Source organism: Electrona antarctica, assembly GCF_951216825.1.
Source record: "Electrona antarctica genome assembly, chromosome: 10".
Classification (NCBI taxonomy): Eukaryota; Metazoa; Chordata; class Actinopteri; order Myctophiformes; family Myctophidae; genus Electrona; species Electrona antarctica.
In genome coordinates, this window is record NC_136791.1 from 29,904,320 (window position 1) to 29,931,452 (window position 27,133).

Here is a 27,133-nt window from a genome sequence, read left to right on the forward strand (position 1 = left end):
CACAGCAATATTCTTTTGACTTTCAACAAACACGAACACAGTCGCAAAATGATCTCGCACACGCACGCACGTGCGCACGCGCCACTGCACATCACCATCATACTTCTCCATTGTCTATAGAGCAACGTTTAAAAAACGTAGGATTTCACAGAAATAATAAAATGCTAATGAGAACAAAGTGCAAACACAGCTGCCGTTACCGAAATGTGGCAAAATTGTCAGAAAAACCTAAAAAAAAAGAAACACACACATTCGAGGCGGCAGCACAACTTACAAAATAGTACTTGTCGTTCTTTTTATATATTGTGTAAAAAAAAAACGAAACAAAAACCCAACAACAACAACCAACAAGGTCAACATCGATAATATCAACTTGAACAACGTGAAATGTTTGTGTATTTGAACACATGGTTACAAGTCAGTAAGGTTTCCACAGGAAAACTATTACTGCCGGCCGGGGAGTTGGCTTTCCTCTCCTCTGTAGCCTCGCCATGAGACAAGTGCAGGGGGGAGTGTGTCGGTGGCGGTCGGGGGGCGGTGGCTAGGGTCACATGGGTTTCGTGTAACCGAAGACCCCCACGGGGAAATGCTTGACATGTGTTGGCCACTGAGCGGCTAGCTGGAAGAACTTCACATCGTTCCACTCGACTCCGTCGATAGACACTGAAAACAAAGCGATTAACAATCGCAAATTGAGCACCTGACAAAAAGCAAATTGCAATCCATCTTTTGGGAGTCTGGGGTTGTACGATATTGCCTGGACAATGACATACTGTATTCACAGTATGCACTGTATTATACACACACACACTATTTAAGTACACCATTTGTTTGATACATTCTGCTCTAAGAAAGTAGCTTCTCTTAACCCATTTTGTGCGGGAACCCCTTTTGGTGTTTTAAGCATTATGTTGTACTTTAGCTGTTGAAAAATAGCAGATCTACAAGCTACGAGCTTGTAGGTCTGCTATATATTTTTTTAATCGGGAAAATGTGGCCCAAAAGTTTGAATATATTCTTTCAGAGCGTTCGTTTTTAGCTAAAATCTTTGCTCCTGGGGGGTCCCTGGAACAACATATTTTCAGATGGGGGTCGGCGGCCAAATACATATAATTCTATGGGTCCTTGACATTAAATTGTTTGAGAACCACTGACATAGAAACATAAAAACTGTTTTAGAAGACATTTTGTAGAATCGAGCTCAGGTCAAAATGGGATAAACTATTGAGATTAACGTAGTGTCCCTTTGCCATCCACTAGATGGCAGTAGAAGTCCTCCATAGTGTGTGTGCACTGTGCAGTCTTACCTCTCAGCATAGTGTGCTGATGCTTGGCTGTGCAGATCAACCTGCTGATGCCATCAATCACTTGGCTCTTGGAGTCCAGGTCTTTCTCCTTGGGCTTCTTGCTGAGGAAAATCACTGCCAAGGAGAAGGAATCAATTATCTCACCAGTGTCAAATAAATCAATCTATAAAGAATCATTTAACGTCAAACATCTTAATTACAGCTACTACAGAATTAATACCTTTTACACTTCTCAATGTTACATTATACCCAGGAATATGCCCCCAGGCTCCTTGTTGTAATGTTAATGATATGATATGTTATATAACTGCTGAGTTACATTGAGATAGACTGGGAAAGGAGAGTTGGAGAAGGACATGCGGCAAAGAGCCTCAGGTCTGATTCGACCCCAGGCTGACTGAGCCTTAGGGCAGATTCACACTGAGTCCGTTTGATTCAAACTGTTCCCCAATACGGATGCATGGTCCCCACTGGCCATGATTCACAATTTGGCCTTGATTCTTCTGCACCCGAGTAAACTTCATTCAACTGTATTCAATGCTTTTTCACATTGCATCGATCCGTATCCGAGTACACTTCATTCAACTGTATTCAATGCTTTTTCACATTGCATCGATCCGTATCCGAGTACACTTCATTCAACTGTATTCAATGCTTTTTCACATTGCATCGATCCGTATCCGAGTACACTTCATTCAACTGTATTCAATGCTTTCACATTGCATCAATCCGTATCAGAGTACACTTCATTCAACTGTTATTCAATGCTTTTTCACATTGCATCAATCCGTATCCGAGTACACTTCATTCAACTGTATTCAATGCTTTCACATTGCATCAATCCGTATCCGAGTACACTTCATTCAACTGTATTCAATGCTTTCACTTTGCATCGATCCGTATCCGAGTACACTTCATTCAACTGTATTCAATGCTTTTTCAGCTACAGATTGTGTGGGACAGTGGAACTGGAACACTGATACATTGATGCTCTCTCCTGATTGACTGAAAATGTGTCACCTACCTGAAAATGTATTTACTGTTTATCAAAGAGCATGAGAGACTCCTGTTACTGAACAAACAGTCTTTTTTTTATACCCACTGTTGAGTCATGTGGTTAGTACCTTTCTTGTTCTTCTCCTTGGTGACCACGGTCATAGCCATGCTGGGTGGAGGGCTGAGCTCTCCGCCACCGGGCAGTCGGCTGACTTGGAGAGAGCGGAAGTTACTCTTCAGGGTGTTTTTCATCCCCACGTCTCTCTTCTCTCCCTCTTTCTTCTTTTCCCCGGGGCCCTGCCACGTCCAGTAGTCCACCTGCAGCCCCATCACCTCGCCACCCACGCACGGAGAACTGGGAGTGCATCGCAAAACAAAGGTCAAACTCTGTTTTTTAGCAAACTGCACTGTACACAGGACATTCAAAACATTCGTATATAAAATATATATATATAATATATATCCTATTGTTACAAAGATAAAAGGGATCAGTCAAGACTGGGCAAAAAGGTGAAACTAGTGTTATGTCACCAGTATCTACATAAATCGTCTGTCAGGTGGGAACCTAATATGTCCGAAACCGTTACTTTTCAGGATTCAAAAGTAAATGTCCACCACTGGGTAGTGTTGGTTCTGTGTGTGCAGGGTGTTGCCTTGTCGTACCCAGCTCCAGAGAGGGCGGTGGAGACCGAGGGGGACTGAGGAGGAGTGCTTCCTATTTCTTTACCATACGGACCAGCCGACGGGGGGGTTGGGGAGGACAGGATGCCGGGGTTACCCCCCATGGCATCGTCAGAGTCCACTGCAAACAGGACAGAGAAATGGTGTAAAGACAGTGCTTCCCCCAAACCTTTTAGCTCGAGGACCCAAAAAGAGAAATGTCATGTCTCAAAAAATAAATACAATCCAATACAATACAATATGAATGAACCTGTTGAGCCCAATTTAATTCTAAGGACGTCTGGAGACGTCTTGGGCACTTACTTATTTACTACTGGACTAAATAAATAAATAATTCTTCCCCCCCCCCCCCCCCCCCCCCCCCCCCATTTATTTGTATTGAAACGTTTTTTAATACAAACAGTTCCAATGGCATCTCATGGCATGGTTGTAAGTATATGCTTATCGGTGTTGCGGGGGTACTTGGAAAAAATGTCTCCGTTCCAAGGGGTACCTGGGCCCAAAAAAGGTTGAGAACCCCTGGTCTACTCCATGTACAGTATTCTTTGCAACTGCAAAACTCAATCCTGGACATAATCTTTATGAGCAAACATGATAGTCTCGGTATTTCACAAAGTAATAAATCTGGGTCACTGGTTGAAATCTATACACAGCAGTGCGATGCATGAAATACAAGCTGTGAAATGTTACAGCCCTTATAATATATTTAGATCAAAGAGGGGTAATCCCTTGGTGGCGGAGACTGAAACTCTGCGTAGCCTGCGAGCATGTATGCTCTGCACCCCTCTCACCGTTCCTCGACAACTTCTCTGCATAATCACACAATATGTGGAGGAGGAGGTTTCATGTTGGTAGCCATTTAAATATGTGTTGTGAGCGTCAAGATTGGCCAATTTCGAATATGTGAAGTATGAAACGGTTATTAATTGGTTAATAAAGCAATAAGCCACAAGAGGTCTCAGGTTACGGGGTATTTTATAATGGCTGAGAGGCGTAGTGAGACACGAGTGTCTCAGACCATTTCAACCATTATAAAATACACGGTAAACTGGGACCTCGAGTCGAGTGGCTCATTGCTTTCCTAAAACGGTTACAAACATATAGCAATATTAACCTCATTAAACTATAAAATTCACAAAAGTAGCTACACTTTGCGCCCACCAGAGCGAGCCACACTTCCTTGTTTTTACTCGGCCAGTCTCTGTGACGGCGGAATAGGAGGCGTTTGATGTCTTTACGAAGCCGCCCAGAGCCACACATTCACAGTCATGAGCGCGGGCGTTGCTTAGACGCCCGCACGGCCAGGGTGTGTAAGGCAATCAAGTGCTCCCCTTCCCCAGTTCAGCTACAGAGTGGCGGGATCAATGTAACGCAGCTGGGAATGATATAAAGTGATTGAAGTTGTGGGTACGGGTACCAGCCAATCAGAATCAAGTATTGGGACTAACCGTTTTAGAATGTATGTGTTTTATAATAATAATCAAAATCTGAAAAGTCCCTATAGTAACTTATGTTTTCAAATAATTGCAACGTTGTAAAAAGGACATTGAGATGTAGTGGAGTAAAAGTATAAATGATTGAAAAATGTTACTACCCAAGTAAAGTAAAAGTATCGTAACTTAAGTACAGAACTTGAGTAAATGTACTTAATTACTTTACATCACTGCCTACTAGTGTAGGTGTTGGCTACAGTCTAGACTAGAGACATACAGTACATTAGTTAGCATTCAATCAAAAACAGACAGGCTTACCCGAGGTTGAGAGGCTGTGCTCCACTATACCAACTTTCACAACCTGAAAAGAACAAAAATAATCAAAAATTTAAAACAACCAAGTCTGGCACCGACCAAACACATTGCACTGAAACACGTCTGTCACTGTGCACATGGGGAAAAAAAAAAAAAAGGTATAAAAATCACGTCGTCTTACCCCAATAAATGGCACGAATTTCTGACAGGAGTCGTCATCGGGGCTGTGAACAGAGACACAAAGTACAAGCGGGCTGTGAGCCAGATCATGGGGAATTATGGTTTTAAAGGTTTCAACACTCCAGGGTCGGAAATGAATGACTCGATGGCCCTGGAAGAATGATGGCCTGTGTGTGCCGTGCGTGGCCCACTTCATGTCTCATCACAGTGGGATGTGATGGCACATGCCTGGTTGGTTGACTGGGTGGAATGTGGTTATTCTGGGAAGGGGGGGGGGGGGGGGGTGTTATGCTACAATGAGATGAATGAAACGGCTCCGCTCCTTACAACCAAAATGACTCAGGGTGGGGGGGGGGGGGGGGGGGGGGGGTGGGCATCTTAAAACCACATTAAGCCTGGCTAATTTGGGCTTGTCATTAAAGGCAATCATTTTTCAACAAAATAAAAATAGATTCCAACGCATTGTGAGCTTGTAGATCATCTATTTTTTTGCTGCATGACATGTCATTTAAAAATAGTGCTTCAGTGGTTACGGTATAGACTGGGTTTGGAATCAGACAGAGCATAGGGTTCTTCCAGATAAGTAGCCTCGGAAACCCAGACGTTTTTATTTCCAGGGAGAGAAAAAAAAAGAAGTCTGGGGCCGAGTCCACTTCAATTCGGCATAGAGTAGCGCAAACGTCGATCATTCTCTGCTGAATTGACGCACACACGCACACCCGTACACACACACCCACACACACACACACTCCTCTCTCTCTCTCTGTCTGTCGCTCTAATTAATTAGTCTCATGTCGCACAGCTGCGTCTAGATTCTCCCGGCGGATCCTGCCGGGAGCTGCCTATGCCATAGAAAGCATAGGTGGACCCCAGGCTACCAGATAAGTACCAGTGCGCCAATAAGGAAACCGCCAGCTGCAGATTTGAAGGATTGAGCTGACGTGACCTTTTCAACATCCTAGGACTAAAACTGAACGGCCTTCTGTTCCTGTGTTCCGTCTAGAGGGGATTAACAGATGTACTGCATGGCGAGCAGTAACCACCTGCTAGGGCATTCACTTCTAGTCATTTTTACTAGTTGACTAGTTGCCTAGTTTACTATAGTCAACTAGTCGACTAGTTGTTTAACACCTTGCTTGCCCGGACCAATTTAATCCATTACTAAAATGTGCCCATCATTTATAGCGCCCGGACCACTTTTACCGGCACACCGGAAGTTGTTGTGAATGTCTGTGTAGCAGCTAACAATAGCCACACCACTCTAGAGTCGATCGACAACAACGGGAGGTAAGAATAAATCTATCGCGATTCGCGACTAGCGACTGGACCGCGGAGGGCCGTCAAACACAGGATCTTTTTTCATAATTAGACGGGATGATTTAGATCGCGAGTTATGAACGTTTTAAGATTTTCGTTTTCGTCAGCTAAACAGGCAGGGAACATTTTCGATGACGTGTCACTCTTGCGCGTCATCGAGGATTGGGCAACAAGCGCTCCTAGGCTGTGGAGCGATGCGATCGGTTTTGATATCATTAATCTCCGTCCTATTTATCAATCTCCGCCTTGGGCACTTGACCATGAACTTGAACTTGACGGAGATCTCCGCCCTGGGCCTCCATGGTGTTAACTACATATTATGTAAAATATTTTTTGGAAATAAAAAAAATCTGATCTTGAGGCCTACAAAATAGTGGAAAAAACAAAAACTTTTTTTTTTTCTTATCAACTAGTCAACTAGTACCAACAATGTCGACTAGTGGATTTACTAGTCGACTAGTTGCTTAATGCCCTACCACCTGCCCCGAGGAAACGCACCCGAGGAAGATCACTTCTGTTAACCCATTTAGGCCCGACGTCGAAATTAAAAAAAATTTCTTCTAAATCCTGACAGTTTTCTGAAATACCTCATATTTCTGTATCAGTGGTGCTCAATATTTCATGCATGTTCGGACTAACGGGACTTCGGATCTATGGGCAGTCCCCTTCATGTCAAGAAGGGGACCCCCAAAGTCGGGACCCCCAAATATGATATGTAATTTGCCGCCGACCCCCCCATCTGAAAATATGTTATTCCAGGAACCCCTCAGAAGCAAAGATTTGAGTTAAAAACTTTCGCTCTGAAAGAATATATATATTCAAAGATTTGTGCCGCATTTTCACCATTTTTCAATAGCGAGTGCCGCGCCACAAGCTTGTAGGTCTGCTATTTTACAATAGGTAAAGTATAACAATGCTTAAAACACCAAAAGGGGTTCCCGCCCAGAATGGGATAAGCATGGAATACAGTTCGAATACCACAGTCCCGTGAAAACCACATCTGCTGCTAAGATCCAAATCGTTTATTTGAGTGTGATACCAAGTGATTCCAACCTTTGGAATATTTGTTTATAAAAAAAAATGTTCGGAAAAAGATAATTGACAGCGTTTTTTCCGCACACGCGCGTTTCAAATGTCTCTCTGGGTTGAGAGGGTATAGCCTGAGATCAAGGCTTGTGGTTTTGTTCTCCTTGTACTCAATCGTTTAACCACCGTTAATGCTTAATGAATAGAGTACCAAAGTCCTGATGTCAAAAGCATGCCACCAGGGTCATAAATAAATGATCCCGTTCAATAAAACAGGATCTAATGGTGTGGCTTCCCTGAGGATCACTCATGTAGGTAGGTGACGTCAATCCTGCTCAAACAGGGAGGCATGGACGGGGCACACAAATGTTCTCCTGGACCAAGGGGTTTCCAAACATTTTCAGCTCGAGACCGAAAAGGGCTCCATTTTCGTCACCTTATCCTTATTTGCCTTTTTTTTTTTTACTTTTTTGCAAAACATTTTTGAATAGTTAAAAATGCCAGTCTACAAGCTCACAACGTGTCAAAGTAGGCTAGTTGAACTATTCAAAAATGTTTTTCAAAATAGCAAAACAAGGCAAAGAAGTTTAGGGATAAGGGGTTTAGTGGTGACGAAAATTGAGCCCTTAGTGTCTCCCTGGGACCCAAACAAAAAAATCAATCACTTAAAAGTGCTGCAGTGATACTATTTTTTTCTCTTACCATTACTGAACAAACACTAGTCTATACCAATGATTACTATGGGAATATAGAGCTAATGGACTTATTATAATAGCTATTATGACACTAGCGTAGGCAGTGCTGCATGCCTATCGGGCCTGGCTCTTAAACCGACTGGTAACATACACGCCAACGGATTTATAGGTCCCGGGTTTGCCTCCCGGCCAAGGCTACACTTGGTATGTTGCAGTAAAAAGAAAGAAACAAAAAGATTTTAGAATAGAATTTTAAGATAGATTTAGATTTTAGAATATAAATAAATCTTGATGACCAGCAGGGTGTGGTTTTGACATCAGATAATAATAATAGAGTCCCTCACATGGCAGCTCATCTTAAATCACCTTACATGACCAATGCCAGTTTCTTTCTAATTGAATGCGGAGGGTTCCGGAGGCCATTTTGAAAAAAACTCAACTCCTATTCACTTACCATTGGGGCAAAGGGCAAAATAACCATCAATGTCAATTGATGAATGTCACATGATGAAAGAAGTGAGAATTCTCCTTAGAGTGTTATTATTGATTAAGGTTGTTAGGCAATTATTTACACCAACAGAGACGGAGGAATGACAGCGTGTCAGAATCAAAGTCACAGCAAACCAGGACAGACAAGTCAGGACATGAGTGCGTAGTGAGGTTACAGGGAGTGTGAAAAAAGGGAAATGTGTTGACACACACAGTAAGACGGCTCAAGCCAAATGGAGAGCAGGACGGGACGGGACGGGACGGGGGGGGACCAGGGTGTACAAACAGTTGAATTAGAATACCTGATGTAAAAATCAAAATACAAACTTCTCTTCCTTGAATGCAAAGCAAAAGGGAGCGGAAGGGGAAGAAGGAATGCAATAGTGTTAAATTGTCATGTCGCATCAAGTACCACCTGTGTGTCTATTAGGAAGCAACTCTGACAAAGAGAGGGAGAGGGGGTTCGATCAGGCCTCGAAGGAAAACAGACAGACAGACACGCAGCAAGCAAATAAATAAACAGGGTCTCTGTTTTAAGGCGGCAAGCCAAGAGAATGAGTCCATGTTGTGTTTTTTAAGGTGACCGGGTTCAGCTTATCCCTGCCTGAGCCTGTGACCTCTCTGATGAAAAGTGAGCTTAAACCGGTCCTGAATGTCTTAACTCATTTGTACCGTCAGGCTCAAACCAAGGTTAATTAAATAAGGTTAGGAAGCGAAGACCGTACGTACGGTGGACTCCATGTTGCTCCCTGGAAGGAAAGGAACATGCACAATGGGCTACAGGCAGCCAACACTTCCGCGTACAGCTTCCTTGGTCTCAATTGCGCATGTTTCTTTCCTTCCAGGGAGCAACATGGAGTCCACCGTACGATCCTCGCTTCCTGTCCTCATTTAATAGTCCTTGGCTAAAACTAGGAAGTAGATCTTTATGTCGGGAGTAATCCGAAGTAATCCGAAGTTCCGAAATTAATAATCACACATCACAGCCGTCTGTGTGTGTGTGTGTGTGTGTGTGTGTGTGTCCACCATGGTACGTGCATGTTTGTGTGTGTGTGTCCACCATGGTACGTGCATGTTTGTGTGTGAGTTTGCATGCATGTGCATATATTGAAATGTTTCCGCCGTGCAATTAAATTCATTCACATCTCTCTCTATGACAACAAGGATCAAGCCCCTTGCGGCTGAGCTTAGCTGACTGTAGCCCCTGACACTGCTTCTGTCTACATGCCATGTTAAGTAGAGACAGTAGGAGGTTACACACAACATCAAAGCAGCATGTTAGGAATCATTCCAACATAGAGGCATGCAAGATAACATAAAACAGAAGCAGCACACACACACACACACACACACACACACACACACACACACACACACACACACACACACACACACACACACACACACACACACACACACACACACACACACACACACACACACACACACACACACACACACACACACACACACACACACACACACACACACACACACGATAACGTCACATAAGCCAAGTCAGCTTACCTCTTCTGTTTGTAGGTGAGCATGGCTTCCGAGATGGGGAACTGGTGGGACACGTTAGCGCCTGCCAGATACTGAACAACTCGTCCTGCTACGTCGATGTTATCTGCCAGAGACACACAGCGGTGAGAAATATGGGCTTGACATTGTAAACAATGGAAGATGCATGAGAGTTCTTTCAAAGGCAAATGTGTATGTGGGGTCTGGCTGCTACTAGGGGGTTGGTATACACAAATACCTACTTATTGTATTAAAGGAGAATTCCATGCTAAGAAGGCTTTTTTACCTTTATTTGTAGTTGTTACATCCCCACCAAAGAGGTCCAGGTGTTATTTTGTGCAAACGTTCATTATTGGCTATTTCAATGAATTGAATTGCATTGATGGGGCATTGGGGTGTTGTGCTAATTCGCTTATTTCCATCGCTCAAAAAACACTTTGGTGGGGACGTAACAACCACAAATAAAAGGTAAGAAAGCCTTCTAGCATGGAATTCGCCGTTAATGCTTTCACAATAAGATGTGGGTGAGGTCTACCGCAAGATACCTGGGAGGAATTACATGTCAAGCACAAGACAAATGGGACAGATATGGGCCGCTCGCTAGTTTTGTGCACCACGAAGGGAGGGACTTTCGCCCTATAGTTTTAGACCGTGACGGAGGGGCGCCCTCTCAAGCGAACTTGAGCCACAAGAGACACCACCGAGCGAGCTATAAAGCCAGCGGGTTGTCATGTCAAGCGCTGCGAAGTTCGCTTTGAGCCGACTCAGTCCCGTTAGGCAGAGAATAGTAAATCCTCGTCACCCCCTACAATGAACACAGCGGAGCGCTCCCTACCCCACTGACGGCCGGCCCGTCTCACCCAATCACAAGCTGCGGCGCTCCTTCAGCCCTCCCTTCGTGGTGCAGTAAACGCATATGGGCCGTCAGATGTTTTGAATTCAAAGCGGGGCTCAGGGCGATTTGGCTCGGCACTTCATTTTAGCTCAGAGCTTCACTACGCTTCAGCTGGCAAACAGTAGATGAAAAATAAATCCCCTCTCTGTAAGCAAGCTTGCACAACATCGCCTACAGTGTTGTGCAGACATATTAATGAATAATAATGCGCCGGGCTCTCGTGGGCTGTCATAGGAGGAAGCAGTAAATTCTCGTACAGCCAATTCTTCTCACTTGTCCTTCTGACCCGAGTTTGAGCGTGTGACATGACAGTATGTGACTATGTGGGCCTGTTTCCCTTGCAGATGTAGTTAATTATTTTGTGAAGCAAATTAAACGTAGGGTCGAGTGACAATGATAAGAAATGGGTTTGACACCAGTTAGAACTGAGAGGCTTGCATGTGTGTGTGTGTTTCTCTGTGTGTGTGTGCTCTGTCCTCACAGCCTATGGCAATTGGCAACCCGTCTGAGATGTACAAGCTGCATGAGGGTATGTAGTTAATTGGAAGCCTAATTACAATTTCACTTCAAATCTGTAAAGACAATATTAACCACTTAAGCCCTGTATACTTCGTCGTACAACAAGGTTGCGTAAATACTAAATAGACGATCTACGCCACGTCTAAGTGTCACTGTGCAACATGTTGTGAGCTTGAGCTTGTAGATCTGCTTTTTGAGTGGTGCAACCACTCCTATAGACAGCTATGTGTGTGTGGGTAACAGGACAACTCACCCCATTTCCCCCAGTGAGGGGTGGGAGAGGCTGGACGGCAGACGGCTGGACTTTGAATATATCTAACTTTAAACTTTTGCGACAGCAGACAGCCTAAGTACAAATATAATTTATGAAAAGGCTACTACAGTGAAGTCTGTGGGGATTATCTGACGAGGTACCATTTGAGTGGGCAAAACCATACACTAAATTATACTAAATTGTTTATAGGGTCAAAATAAGTAAAATAATAGCCTTTTTTTATATTTTTCCAAAAAGAATACAAAAGTTATCCCCTTCACTGGGGAGAATTCCGGGAGGAAAAACGGGCAAGTTATCCAGTATTCGTGTGTGTCCCTGTGTCCGAGCAGGTGTCACTGGTGCACAGCCTAACACAACGAAACACACACACAGGCCAGGGAGGAGGGCTTGCACAGTACAGTACAGTACAGTACAGTACAGTACAGTACAGTACAGTACAGTACAGTACAGTACAGTACAGTACAGTACAGTACAGTACAGTACAGTACAGTACAGTACAGTACAGTACCACTCACTTCAGACGGGATTGAATTGGATGCTTGGATTAAGTCTAATGTTTTCATTCACTAATGTTGGCTAGCAGATAACACACACACACACACACACACAGACACACAACCTGTGGTTCAGCATCAAGCCACAGGATATGTCTGCTCCCGCACCACCAGCCCCCCTTTGGAATTCCCAATTACAGGTGACCACACAGCCAACCCCTAGTCGTCTGTCATCTGACATTTTCACTGTAGCTTTGGTTCTGATCGAGTTCGACAACCCTGGAGAGGATAAATGATTGAATTGCCCCGGAGTCTGTGGTGTCCGGATGAGCGCTTCCTTTCATCATAGTGAGCCCCAGATGGGGTTTCTAGTGGTTAGGATGATGGAACCGAGCCCTGTGTCCCCACAGTCCCCGGACCTCGCCTCCACATCCATCAGCCTCTGACCCCGCGCACTCTGATCCCATTTCTTTTCTCTTTCACGGTTGGTGAACATGAGACACACAGAGGCCTGTTCTGTGTCCAGATCCAACAACTACACACTGTGGAATCCTTAACTGAACCCCATTGAGTTTGTAACCTATACGTATATGACGGTAATCACCCTCTTGTGTTGATAACAGTGTTTTTTTTGGCAGCAAATTTCTATTTTAGTTTAGTCATACTCTTTTAGGGCGCGTTCGGAAATAGCGCACTGAGCGCACTGTGCAATGTAAAACAATAGGCGAGTGCGCTCCGGTGCGGTATTTTCCGAGTTTTTATTTGTTGACAAAATCGACAGTATATTATTCAGTCATAGTTTTAGTCCCCATAGCTTAGTTTTTCATTTAGTTTCCATTTAGTTTTCGTCAGTGAAAAAAGGTAGTCGATGAACATTTTTCGTCATAGTTATTCGTAGACGAAAACAACACTGGTCAGCGGCCTTTCTGTGTGGAGTTTGCATGTTCTCCCCGTGTCCCCTAGCGTAGGTACCCTCACATGTTCTCCCCGTGTCCCCTAGCGTAGGTACCCTCACATGTTCTCCCCGTGTCCCCTAGCGTAGGTACCCTCACAAAAAACATGCAGTAATCCTGGTCTCTAAACTGCCTCCCCCTGGCCAGACGGGGTGCCTGATGGAGGGGAAAGGAACTGGTCGGAATAACGTGTTCCTTCCACGTGCTACGTCCGGCCAAGGGAACCCCCCCCTGTCAAGTGAAAAGAAGCAGCTTGGACTCCTCATACATAGAAGGAAGCATGAGGTCAGTCCGCTGCCCGCCCCCAGGTTCGCAGAGGAAGTGTAGTGCCCAGGATTACATTAGATAATTGACACTGGGTGGAAAAAATGGTCTGCAAAATCGTGGGATAAAAATTATATGAAAAAAAGAAAAACACTGGTCAGCAGTCCTACCTGAGGTGGGCCGTTCCGTCCTGCAGAACAGCTCCCGCCACGCCGTGTCCATGAAGATGCTGTTGAACCTGCTGTCGAATGAGGCCACGTATTTGGCCAGGGGGTGAGAACCTGGGGAGGGACGTACAACCAACATGACTCCATTATATTAACCAGGGGGTGAGAACCTGGGGAGGGACGTACAACCAACATGACTCCATTATATTAACCAGGGGGTGAGAACCTGGGGAGGGACGTACAGTACAACCAACATGACTCCATTATATTAACCAGGGGGTGAGAACCTGGGGAGGGACGTACAGTACAACCAACATGACTCCATTATATTAACCCATTTTGGGGGCGGGAACCCCTTTTGGTGTTTTAAAGCATTATGTTATACTTTAGCTATTGAAAAATAGCAGATCTACAAGCTATGAGCTTGTAGGTCTGCTATTTTTTGAAAAATCGTGAAAATGCGGCACAAATCTTTGAATATATATTATTTCAGAGCGAACATTTTTAACTCAAATCTTTGCTTCTGGGGAAGTCCCTGGAACAACATATTTTCAGATTGGAGTCGGCAGCCAATTACATATATTTTTGGGGGTCCTTGACATGAAAATGTTTGAGAACGACTGACATAGAAACATGGGTTTTTCAAGAAAACTGTCAGGATTCAGAAGACATTTAAAAAATGTCGACGTCAGGCCTAAATGGGTTAACGTAATATTGTGTGAAGTGTCCCTTTGACCTACCTATGGGGATGACCAGAAAGCGGATGTAGCTGAGCCAGTCGGGTGTCTTGTTGGCCAGCTGCTCCACGAAGAACCTCAGGATGGTGCTCAGGTAGCTCTGGTCCCCCGCCACCGCCACCTTGATGGTGGGCGGCGTCTGGGCGTTGCAGTTACAGCTGGAAAACAGGGTGACGGAGAGAGTGTGAGTGAGAGACTCAAACCACTTTAACCACATGTTATCTTAGAAAGATTTTAGCCGTTGAAATATAGCAGATCTACAAGCCCAGTGCCGCGCTACGAGCTTGTAGATCTGCTATTTTTTATATTTTATATGTAACTCAAATCTTTGCTTCTGGTGGACGTCTGTGGGCAAATACATACAATACATTCTGGGGGTCCTCGACATGAAAATGTCAGGGCTGGATTAGCACCTCTGAGGGCCCCTGGGCACTGAAAGCTGGAAGGCCACCCCCTGCACATGCACGTGCAGACCTGTGAGCAAATATTTTGCGTTTTTTGGGGGCATTTTTATTTATTTTGGCCTATTCCCAGGCCACCTCACCGCCCCCAGATTGACAGCCAGGCAGTAACAAACACGTCTTTGATCCCACCAGAATCACCTCTCCACCGGTCACCTGACCGCACGCGGCCCAGTGGGCCCACCCACCTTGAACGACAGCCAATCTAGCGCATTGTTGCTGCTTTACAACAATAAAACACTCATTTTGAATAGATAAGAACAAAATGAGGGGACATTTCCATGGAGCTAAAGAAAAAAAGATTGAGAGGGAAAGAGAGGGAATATGGATTTCTCTGTGTGAGAGGTTTATGCTGCAGCTGGTCTCTCAAGCCAGCCTATCTCTTCCACAATCTTCCAAAGCCAGATGACCGTCTGTAATTCCACCCGGTAAACGCTGAGACAAGGAAGCGTTTTTTTTGGCGTTTCAAAATATTATAAGATATTTCAAAAATATGTTCTCCATTTCTGCCAAGCAGACTAATTTAGTTTCCAGTAGGAGTTATTTCCAGACTGCGCGAGGTGAAACGGAAGCAGGCAAATGACTCATTCTCAGAGCTTCTGAAGGACAGACGGGTAGGCGGAAGGAAGCGTTTGAAAATTGTTGGAGACGAGCAGCGCGTCTGAGAGAGAGAGAGCAGTTAGAAGTCAGGGAGGGAGTGAGCGTATGGACTTCAGAGCGGTGTGTGCAACGCTCTGCAGGACACAAGCCCTCCCAGACAGAGCAGACAGGTCGAGTGAGGAGCAGGTGTGAGAGAGGAAGTCTTGCTGTTCAGCCAGATTACTATGAAACAGGAGATGGGTTTGACAGAGCGGAGGAGAGACAGTGGACTGAGGCTACACCTTCTCCCACTGACACCATGTCCTGAGGAGAGGAGACATCGTATGAGGGAGGAGGAGGCTGAAATGCAAGGTCTTCACCGAGACAAGGATAAACTCAGAAAGAAGGAAGTCAAGGGCAGGCAGCACTCCTGCAGATGTGACTGACTGGCTGGCTGGCTGGCTGCTGGCTGACTGGCTGGCTGGCTGGCTGACTGACTGACAAGATATTCAGAGATTAAACAAAGCAACGGTAACTTCAAATATTAACTGCTGTGTTCGTGCAGGGGTAGGGTTCCTACACTTTTCCCATTTCAAAATTCAATACGCTCTCTGTAGATGGCCAGACATGGGTACAAATAGCTAGATGTATATTATGTAAATACATTGTTTTAAAATCCAACTGTTAATGTGTATGCATAGGCTATATTATATATTGCAGTGCGTGCGTGCGTGCGTGCGTGCGTGCGTGCGTGCGTGCGTGCGTGCGTGCGCGCGTGCGTGCGTGCGTGCGCATGACTCACAATCTCTGGATGCGTGTGACGATGGTGTTGAAAGCAGCCTGCACGTCGGCAGCAGAGCAGGTGGACACGATGGGCTGGCCCTGTTCATGGAGCACCTCCGCTACATACTGCAATTACAATTAGTTTGAGGCATTTAGACACCCTTATCCTGTAAGCAAGGTCAATCATCACATACATAGAATGCAGAGAGAACAATGTAGTGCCACAATAAACTAGGATACCAGGTAAACCATGAAGGTAGCAAATGACTACAGTACATGGACAGCCATCATATAGGTCACTGGGTCATTCAGTTCACTGCTTCTCAATAGTGGGATGACATTTTTAACAAATCCTACATTAATAAATACATGGTCAAGGACCACATGCAATACTTCCAGGGGCCACCAGTGGTCCACGGACCACCTGTTGAAAACCCCTGGTCTAAAGTAAACAATATAAGACTTGCAGAGCAATGTGGCCCACGAATAACAATCTGTACATTGAAACATTGTCCCCGATTTTGCTGAGATAACACTCTATTCCTCATAGCTTGTTCTCGCTCATTCCATTCGTATTCCGTCCAATCTTTAGTCTGCAAATGAGTAGTCAATGTTTACAAAGGCAGAGCTTGTCGAGAGAGCTGTTGTCGTCCACAGCGTTCAGCTATGGTTCCGCCTCATTTGTGCACAAATGATGCCCCACAGCAGGGTAACACTACGAGATTGGTGCCGCCACTATTAATATATAAATAACACTGTCTGTGTTGTGTTAACATTTTATGATTAAACTGAATTAAATAAGATTAAACCTTAGACTTAGGCCAATTTACTTGCTGACTGATTCCTGATGACATCACAAAACCATTGGCCAGAAATTGCCTAAGTCACACTCATTTTACTAAAAGGGGCAGGATCAGCAGGTTCCTTTTCAATTAGGATTTTACTAGAGGTGGCCAGTGTCACGAGGAGCTGACTTAGGCCAAAAAACAAATTTCCTCAAAAGATGACTGAAAATCTGACTGAGACACCAGGCGTCCACCCCAATGCGGAAATAGATATATACTAGAGGGGCAATGTGCTTTCTCTAGGGCTTGTAAATAAATATATACTAGAGGGGCAATGTGCTTTCTCTAGGGCTTGTAAATCCCCTCTAATGGTGGAGGAAACACAAAGTGTTTACTTTGTATTTAGTAATATATAAGTGCAAAATTGCAATAAAGAATTTAAGACATTTATTATCCCCATTATGTAAAGGACTGGTGGCATTACAAACGAGCACGTGTGCATCAGTGAGGATGGGGACTTAAAAACAACTTGTTTGATGTTGTGGTCTATATTGATACTTGTTTGAGGTGATGGTGGTTGTCTATATTGATACTTGAGGTGATGGTGGTTGTCTATATTGATGTTTTCACATGGGTGTCTCTATAACAAATACCTGCCTTGTCTATATGGTGGTCATGTGACCCCACTACACCTTTAAAGGGAGATTGTTATCCGATTGCCATCACCTGATGAAGGCCAGTCATGGAGTGAAACGTTGTCACTTTATGCCAGTGTTTAAATAAATAAAACACTGTGGAGCAGAGCTGTTGTGCAGACTTCCTTTCCATTCTGAACGGGAACCCCTTTTGGTGTTTTAAGTATTATATTCTACTTTAGCTATTGAAAAATAGCAGATCTACAAGCTTATAGTGCGGCACCGAGTGCCACGCTATGAGCTTGTAGGCCTGCTATTTTTGAAAAATCGTGAAAATGTGTTGCAAATCTTTGAATATATTATTCTTTCACCGCAAGCGTTTTTAACTCAAATCTTTGCTTCTCTGGGGTCCCTGGAATAACATATTTTCAGATGGGGGTCGGTGGCCAATTACATATAATTTTTTGGGGTCCTTGACATGAAAATGTTTGAGAACGACTGACATAGAAACATGAGGTTTTCAGAAAACTGTCAGGATTTAGAAGGCATTTGTAGAATCTTTTCTCAGGTCTAAATGTGGTTAAACGACTTAAAAAGAGTAGTCATTTAAAAAAAAACACACGTACCTGTCCTTGCCATTCCACAGTGTTAATGAGGATGATGCTCTCTGGCAAGCGTTCGTCAGAGATGAGGATCTGGTTCAGCTGGTCGTACACAGACTTCCTGGGGACCTTTAGAGCAGGGATGGGCAACGTTGACAATGGAGAGGGGCCACTATATTTCCACACTCACTCCACAGGGCCACATTGCATATTACTGTCGTTGCGAAAATAGCCGATCTACAAGCTCAAAACGCGTCGCAGTGCGACGCGACGCGTTTTGAGCTTGTAGATCGACAATTTGTTGCTATATTTTAATTGGAATCCTGAAATGTAACCTTTTTTATTTAATTTCAAATGCATTCAGTTATAGTTATGTTATCTTTACAAACTAAATCCAAACACACAAAAAGACAATAACATTTTAATACTAGTCATTAAGCTACTAGGTTACTAATTTAGTAATTAAAGCGGGTCATGTTTGCATGATTGAAATTGTAACAGCTGAAATCAATAATATATCAGTATTCCAATATTAACTTGAGGGCCACATTAAGTGAAGGTGAGGGCCGCATGTGGCCCCCGGGCCGCCAGTTGCCCATGCATGCTTTAGAGCCAGTCAGAATCACACAGTAATGTGAACGGCAAGGTGAGAGCAACATGCATGCTCTAAAAATAAAGGTTTGTGCTGCTGGGAGTAAATCCCCTTAGATGAGAACTTTGTCAAAAATAAACGGCACACTTCATCAGGACGTCCTGATGAACGTCCTTGTCTGACCAAAAGTAAGTAAAAAAAAAAGTATGTGTGAACGGCACACACAGGCCTGTGTATTTCTATCTGACAAAAATAGTCATAGAACAAACGCTGGCAGTGGCTGCAGACCGTTCTAGAGAAACTCTGGCAGTTAACACACACAGGTTGAATTATTAAGCAGGTTGAAACACTACATTTAAAGAAAAATAATATAAACTACCGTAAAGTGTTACCAAAACACACAATCTAACCCCCAGTCCTCTTGACAGTGCAGAGAGGTAGGATTTAGCCTCGGTACCCAGGCTTTTATTTTCGTTCCCATTCGGCTCAACAACGAAAGCCTGGGGGAACGAGACACATTTCCTGGTCTAGGAGTGGGAGTGAACTACAGTGCAGAGGGGGCGTCGCTCCAAATATGGTGACGTCAGTTTTCTCTTTTCAGTTTTTCTACCAGGGAGGGGAGTGGCGGAGGGGGGCGGGGGCGGTCGCTCAGATCGGTGAACCAATATTATCCAGCGCTTGAGCAATGCGCTACCCGCCCCTCTAGACCAGAAAGCATGCTGGCTGTGCCAGGCTAGGTAGGGTTAGACCCTCCAGAAAAATGCGGGCAAAAATCCATGATTATGCAGGCTAGAATTCTTGATGATTATGCGATGAAATATGTGTTTTATGTGATGTTATGCAGTGAAATTGCTCGGTCTAGTTAGGTGACCTGTAGGGTTAGAAGATTGGGCGTGTTTATTGGGTGTCGTGACGATATACCTGTGCTATGAGCCGCGACTCCGGAGAGCACTCGCTGTCCATGCTGCTGGTCCTGTCGTTCTGGGCCTTGGAGTTCTGCCGGTCCTTCATGGAGGTGCTGCGGGGCCGTCGCTGGAGCTTGTTCTCCGCTTTGCTGTGTGGGAGAACGCACAGACAGACACACACGACGTCGGAACTCAAGATCAGTTTTCATTGACCGAGACTAAGACAAAAAGACTAAGGGTTTTGATATTTTGTCGTCTAAGACTAGACTAAGACCTATTTCAGGAGACTAAATAGAACTAAGACTAAATGGTGTGTTATTCAAAAGACTAAACCAAAATCTGCTGAAAAAATTAACACTGCTCAAGATACGTAAGTAAATAAATAAACAAACAAAAAACATTTTTTTGTATTTGCTGCAGCAGCTTCTGAGCAAAGTTAAATATCTGAACATACCTTTACAGTAAGCAAGAACAACACATTGGTAATAAATCAAATGCATATAGTCATCAAAAATTGTACCTGGGAGACATGTGGTTCTGGGACTCTGTCTTGCAGAGTTTGCCCGCGGTGGTGCCAGCCAGCCGCTCCGTGCTGACGTCCCAGCCGCTGTTCACCTCCCCGCCGGGTGCCGTTACACTGTCATCCATCTCCGCCTCCTACAAAAAGCCAGCCAAAAAAACAAAAGATAAACCTAGCGCGCCACGCCGTCGTTGGCATCCATGCAAAACCCACTCATCACTTTTACGAGAGATGGAAGACGAAGAGTGAATGGAAGTATAAAGTTAAGAAGAAGAGAGAGAGTTGTAGTCGAGTCTAGCACTTTTGGGGCAGCGGTGGCCTAAGGGTTAGGGGAGCGCCCTTGTTGCCCAAAGGTTGCCGCTTCGATTCCCCGGACGGGCAGGAAAATCTGGGTGGGGAAGTGATTGGTCATCACTCACCCAACACCGCTGAAGTGCCCTTGAGCAAGGCACTGAAAGCCCCAAATGCTCCAGTGGAGCTGCTCAGTGGCCAACAGTATTATAAGACTGGTTGTACTGGTCAGCTCCCAGGTTTTAATGTGTGTGTGTGTGTGTGTGTGTGTGTGTCTGTCTGTCTGTGTGTTTCTATGTGCAGGGCGTTGCTGAAAATGAGCACTTGTGAATAAAAGGGAAAAAATATATACAAAAAACTAAAATGAAGAATAAATAATTGAGAATTCTACAGGCCGGGCCCAACCTGGAGGGGCAAAGAAAAGACCTACAGCGGGAGCGTAGAGAAACACGACTGCTGCTCTGCTATTCAGTTTGAACTGGGTTAGTAGCAGAGCAGAATGACGAACAATGAAAATGGAAGGTGAGAGTGAGGAGAGTAAAACGAGATGTACGTTATATGATGACATCCTTGTAAAAAAAAAACATACCCCAACAGGTGTGTCCGCAACGCTGTCATCTTGATACCTGGACCCTTGCACTTTACATCTCTCTACGGACAGAAACTCTCCCACCTGGACGGATACACGGACACACACCACACACACACACCACAGACACACACACACGCACACTTTACCACTGTGGGGCTAAATAAAAGTCACACAATTTGACAGCCCCAAATTAAGTTCTACACTCCACCTGTGCAGTGTGCAGAAGTCCAGACTGACTCACACAAGTGGCCCGGCGACAGTGGTAGAGTTGGCCTGGCAGGCACAAACATCTCAAAGCAGGGTACCTGACAACCTATGCCTACACTTTGATGTCTGCTCACTTTCCAAGGGTGCACACATATACTGTATTTATTTTATTTATTTTTTTCACGAAGTCAACCATCGCTCTGCTCAAAACATACCCGAGAAGGGTGTGATTCCTTTGCACTTGGTTGATTCAAACATATCCAGTTAAGTGTTTCTGTACATCGGGGTTTGATGAGAACACATTCCTTCGTGCTGTTTTTAAGGAGTGTCTTATTTCGAGATGGAGACATTTATTTTATTGAGTGACATTACGGACGGTACTGGAGATAGAAAAGGCCCCTAGGCTGTAGTAATGCCGGTTGAAATCAACTCCCAGATATTTATAAATACTTGTCTCCCTCTGGTCATCAGACACTCCATCTCTCTTTGTTCTCTCTTTGTTCCCGTTCTTTCCAACAAACCATAAATGTCAAACATTACAGCAATTGCACTCTCCAGCCTTCCCTCTGGGCCTGGAAGAGCAGTTGTGTGTGTGTGTGTGTGTGTGTGTGTGTGTGTGTGTGTGTGTGTGTGTGTGTGTGTGTGTGTGTGTGTGTGTGTGTGTGTGTGTGTGTGTGTGTGTGTGTGTGTGTGTGTGTGTGTGTGTGTGTGTGTGTGTGTGTGTGTGTGTGTGTGTGTGTGTGCATGCGCACCAGGGGTTCATTTTATGTCAATCCCTAAATACCCAACTAGTAATCGTAGTGTTGTGATGTATTATTATAAATTCATTATTTCATTCAGATAATAATCACTTAAGATGAGCTAAACAGCAGTTAGCCTGCTATCTAATCTGTATATTTAGTTTTTACTGACAGTTAACTATCCTGGATACCGTCATAGCGATACATATTTGATGAATCACACTTTCTTTCAACATTGCCGTCAGATTGTGTAGTGTTTCTCATCCTTTCCGTGAATGTGGTCTCACAACTGTATGTAACGGTTGGCTGCACAGCTAGTTTCGGTCTGTTTAGGCCGAGGCATAAGAATGTGGCCCGCCTAATCGCTTCAACCTCAGTGGATGTTCTATTATTACATTAGCCATCCGGAGTTTATTATAGATCACGGTTGAAGGTCAGTGCTATCTGTTAAGGATGGGGGGCTGTCAGAGAGGATAGATGATAAGACGGAGTGCCAACAAGACGTACATAATTGTAAGAGTCATATCAGGATGAACTTACAGGGCAGGACAGTTCTCGTTGTTGGCTCTTTTGGCTGTGCACGCTTCCGATCTCCGTCTGGGAGCTGGAGTGGGACATCCCTTCGAAGAACGGCCTGAGAGTGCAGAGGTTTTTTAAACTGTTTAGCAAAACTTGAAAGACGTTAAATACGGTGTGTGTGCAAATACTTAGAAAAAGGGTAGTGCTCGGTAGAAGAGTATTTGTTGCGTAAGCCGCAGTTTTCTTTTTTTTCCCACCCCTCAACCCTTTAAATGATTTACACACAGTTTTAACAACGAAAGCGACGAGTCTGTGGAAGCGATGAGTCTGTGGAAGTGAAGTCTACTGTTCTGCTGTCAGAAAATGCATTAAAACGGTGCCCCACTGAATCACTCTAATGACATAACCTAATCTGCATTGGTGCTCATCTTGGCTTGACTGTGAGTGTGTAAGTGTGTATTGGGAAATGTGAAAAGGACATTTAAAAGCTCACATTTAACCACACAGCGTGACGGGAGTAAAGTGACAATTTAACACATCGACTACATAACACGCTAAACCTGCATGTTATTCCATTGTCTTTCCCTGCGTAATACGCTAAACGCGCTATTTGTTTTATATAATAATAATAATCAACTTTATTTATATAGCACCTTTCATACATAAAATGCAACCCAAAGTGCTTCACATAAAAAATAACAAGCAGCGGAATGCCGAAAAACAAAAAAGCAGGTCAATACAAGACACAATATATACAAATTAGCAAATAAAAATGGCAATACAAAAGTAGAAAATGGTAAGGAAAATTGTATCAGACCATTGAATATGAAGACAAGATAAATCTAAACAAATGCCAAGTTGAAAAAATAAGTTTTCAACTCGCTCTTAAAAACATCAAGGGAGGTCGCCCTTTTAAGGTGCAGTGGTAGTGTGTTCCACAACTTGGGGCCATAGACCCAGAAAGCGGCCTCACCAGTGTTCTTATGTTGAGCTTTTGGTAATTTTAATAGAAGAGTGGATGAAGACCTGAGTGTTTAATTTCGCCGTTGTTTGATGATTATAATAAAAATCCGGACATCGTGACGAAAAAAGACCATTACCGCATCAAAAGTAATCAATAAACTATACAATGAAAACTGGGGGGGGGGGGGGGGGGGGTGTCACGGTCTGAGAAGGTTGAGAACCACTGCCATGGAAAATTGAAAATCTGAAGACACGGACAAGACAGGTGTCTTTTAGGTGTGAATGGGGCCTATGAGATCAGGGGTGGTAGACATACTTGAGTTTTGGCTTGGGCGTGCTGAGGACGCTCTCGTTGTCCTCCATCTCTGGCCCACTGTCGCTTTGGTTGTAGACCTCCAGGCTGTCGTAGAGCAAGTCCAGGTCCTCTTCCACCTCCTGGGTCTGGTCCACAGGGTCAGAGTCCAGCACCTGTCACGGACCAATGAAAACAACCACGTCACTAGTTCTGTAATGAGGTACGGTCAGTAATGGACGCCACGCTGAATGAACAGGGAGCGTTAGTGACTGCTGCTGTGCATTAACCCATTTTGGGGCGGGAACCCCTTTCGGTGTTTTAAAGCATTATGTTACACTTTAGCTATTGAAGAATAGCAGATCTACAAGCTCATAATTGTAGGTCTGCTATTTTTGAGAAATCGTGAAAATGTGTCGCAAATCTTTGAATATATTCTTTCAGAGTGTTTTTAACTAAAATCTTTGCTTTTGGGGGGTGCCTGGAACAACATATTTTCAGATGGGGGTCGGCGGCCAATTTCATATATTGACTGACATAGAAACATGTTTTTTGCAGAAAACTGTCAGGATTTAGAAGGCATTTGTAGAGTCGTCCTCAGGTCTAAATGGGTTAACTGGTCTCTCTCAGTGATGAGCTGAAAGTGACTAGTGGAAGGGAAGAGAATGAAGGCGATGCATCGTCCAGATCTGTTATGTTATAAAGGCATATCCATGTTCCAATCCTTAATCGGCCTAATTAAAAGGCGAGTGAGTTACTGTAGTGTACAGGGAGGTGGTATAGGAGAGCTGAGGAGGTGCTGAGTACATCAGTAAGGCAGCCGGGTTGGTGGACTAATCATCATGTGATTAATGCTACTCTGTAAGAGGCAGGAGCTGGCAGGCAGCAGATAAACACAGTCTGTCCACCTCTCACCCTCCTGGCCAAGTATTTATAGTACCGTTTGCACAGACTCACTGCCATGCCGCAAAAGGTGTGTATTAGAGAAAGGGGGGCGAGGTGATAAAAGACGATTCAGGTCAACGGGATGCTTCCAGAACCATCCAGCTGAGCACAGGTCAACGGGATGCTTCCAGAACCATCCAGCTGAGCACAGGTCAACGGGATGCTTCCAGAACCATCCAGCTGAGCACAGGTCAAAAGGCCTTGGGCTCTAATGCCAGGTTAAAGGACCACTTCAAATTTTCTCTTCCTATAATTGGTCCTAACTAATGTTCATGATAAAATACCACCATTCTTTCCTACTCAGTCTGTGTCTCATAGGAGGGCTGTGGGCAGTTCAGAAACCGGTCCACCAGTGACATCATCGATGGTGAATCCAAGCTAATAGAAACGGCAGGCTTTCTTTTCCTGAAAAGTTGCAATGCAAAAGTTGAAGCCATCGTTCTCACGATAATACAAATCTAAATATATTTTAAAACAAATCTTGTTTAAAAACAAATCTGCCTAATGATGATGTCACTGGTGGACGGGTGTCCGAACTGCCCAAAGCCCTCCTATGAGACACAGACTGAGTAGGAAACAATGGTGGTGTTTTATCATGAACATTAGTGAGGACCAATTATATGAAGAGATGTTGAAAAGTGGTGAAGTGGTCCTTTAAGCTTCTCAAGACAGTAGAGACCAAGGGCCCTATTTTCGTCAGTGCCTTACCCCTTAACTTCTTCGCCTTTTTTTTACGATTTTGAAAAACATTTTTTAATAGTTCAAATAGCCGATCTACAAGCTCACAACCTGTCAATATAGATTGGCTAGTTGAACAATTTTAAAATCTATTTTAATATAGTAAAAAAAAGACAAAGAGGTTTAGGGATAAGGGGTAAGGCACTGACGAAAATAGGGCGCCAAGAGATCAGTGAATTTAACTACGCTGAAAAGATGACCCAAAAAAGATAAGAAAACGCATCAATCCCAGATCCTTGTGTAGTCTGAAACTCCCAGTAAGATTTAAAATGGGAGCAAAGACATCAAAGACACTAACTGGACCCATCACCATGCTTGTTCTTTAAGTTATGAGCCATATCAGGAACAAATGATTCAATTATTTCAATTATGGACATGGCTACTACTCTATCTCTGCTGCCGGAAGAACACTCTGCTCTATATTACATTAGAAAGGACTAGCCTGAGTGATACCATAACATTCTCAAACCGTCGTCCAAGTCAGAGACAGCACAAGTAAAGCCAGACGAGCTGAGCCAACTGAATGTAATTCTACTGCCCGCTGGCAGAGCGAAGGTGCAAGCAATGCCCAAAGCAAGCTCTCTCGTCAGACACCACCAACAAATACTTCCCACTCAACATCCCGTTAATATTCATAGTCCACAATCAGCACCAATGCTATGAGTGCTGACTGGGTTTGAACCATTCATTAATAGAAAACAAAAGACGAGAATTATCCTCGAATTAACCTCCCGATATTCCAATTGTGGGAGACTAAAGTTATTAATAATGTATGGTAAAAAAATTGTGTCTGCTACTGTACAATGGTCAGTGACATCAGTGAAAGCATTGATCAAATATTGTTGAGTGAGCACCCAAGTTAAGTAATCAAATGTGTGTGCATCGTGTGGGTGCAAACTGTATTCACAAAGAACAATCAGAACTGCAGGGTTTTACCAAACTGTTAATATACTTGTCAAAGCCGATTCATTCATCAGTGGACCAACAGAGAACTAAACAAGTTCAAGCAGGCTTCTCTTCTCTGGCCAAAACACATCTTTCTGTCTGCAAACCTGCAACCGCTAGGTCTGAAGGGGGGCTGAACAACACTGATGGTTTCAATCTGTTCTGGAGACACGGACACATCTTCAAAGCTGATGGCCGCCGTCCAAACAAGTTCCCACTCTGATGTTCTACATTTATTATTTGTTACACACCACAGTCCTCCCAGTCCACAAAAACAACCTTTACCCCAGGACAAGAACAACCATGAAGACTAGGGATGTTAATAGTTCATCGTTAATCGATTAATCACTGTTAAGTTGTTCAATAAAATGTAACAGTTAATCGAAAATTCAGGGGTTCTATCATTGGCCGGTTTTGTGTGCATGTAATGATGTCTGTGCGCGCGCGTGGCAGAGGAACAGACATGTGGGTCGGTAAAAAAAATTAAGTCACTCCCCCCCACCTTGATAGCCACAGAAACATCTCTGCTTTTGTATATGATGTGACAGACAAGACGGTGCACTTTTCACAAAGATGCCATTGCCTGGCCCTGTATCTCAAATGGCCAAATAAATATTTGATATGCCTTTTGTATTCTTTCTGTATATCAGCAAAATGTAGATTTTTATGTTAGACATTGAGGAAAGATTCTCAGAAATATCATCTTTTTAAAACGCAGCTCATCAACTACTTAACTGGTTAATCGATCGATAAGGTTATCAATTAATGACTTA

At 44.0% G+C, this 27,133-nt stretch overlaps 1 protein-coding gene across 2 annotated transcripts in view; it reads right to left on the reverse strand.

Moving 5' to 3' along the window:
* Positions 1-309: 309 nt before the first annotated feature.
* LOC306931334 (phosphofurin acidic cluster sorting protein 2-like) overlaps positions 310-27,133 on the reverse strand; it is a 76,857-nt gene continuing 50,033 nt past the window's right edge. For both annotated transcript variants that reach the window (XM_079512686.1, XM_079512685.1), the window contains 16 exons: positions 23,757-23,908; positions 22,499-22,592; positions 21,009-21,092; positions 20,129-20,265; positions 19,625-19,757; positions 18,136-18,240; positions 16,109-16,215; positions 14,270-14,424; positions 13,533-13,643; positions 9,967-10,069; positions 4,914-4,956; positions 4,736-4,778; positions 2,967-3,105; positions 2,432-2,658; positions 1,308-1,421; positions 310-663 (listed from right to left, as the gene is read on the reverse strand). In XM_079512686.1, coding sequence (XP_079368812.1) covers positions 548-663; positions 1,308-1,421; positions 2,432-2,658; positions 2,967-3,105; positions 4,736-4,778; positions 4,914-4,956; positions 9,967-10,069; positions 13,533-13,643; positions 14,270-14,424; positions 16,109-16,215; positions 18,136-18,240; positions 19,625-19,757; positions 20,129-20,265; positions 21,009-21,092; positions 22,499-22,592; positions 23,757-23,908 — 1,863 coding nt within the window. In that variant the 3' untranslated portion in view covers positions 310-547. The remainder of the gene's footprint in view (positions 664-1,307; positions 1,422-2,431; positions 2,659-2,966; positions 3,106-4,735; positions 4,779-4,913; positions 4,957-9,966; positions 10,070-13,532; positions 13,644-14,269; positions 14,425-16,108; positions 16,216-18,135; positions 18,241-19,624; positions 19,758-20,128; positions 20,266-21,008; positions 21,093-22,498; positions 22,593-23,756; positions 23,909-27,133) is intronic.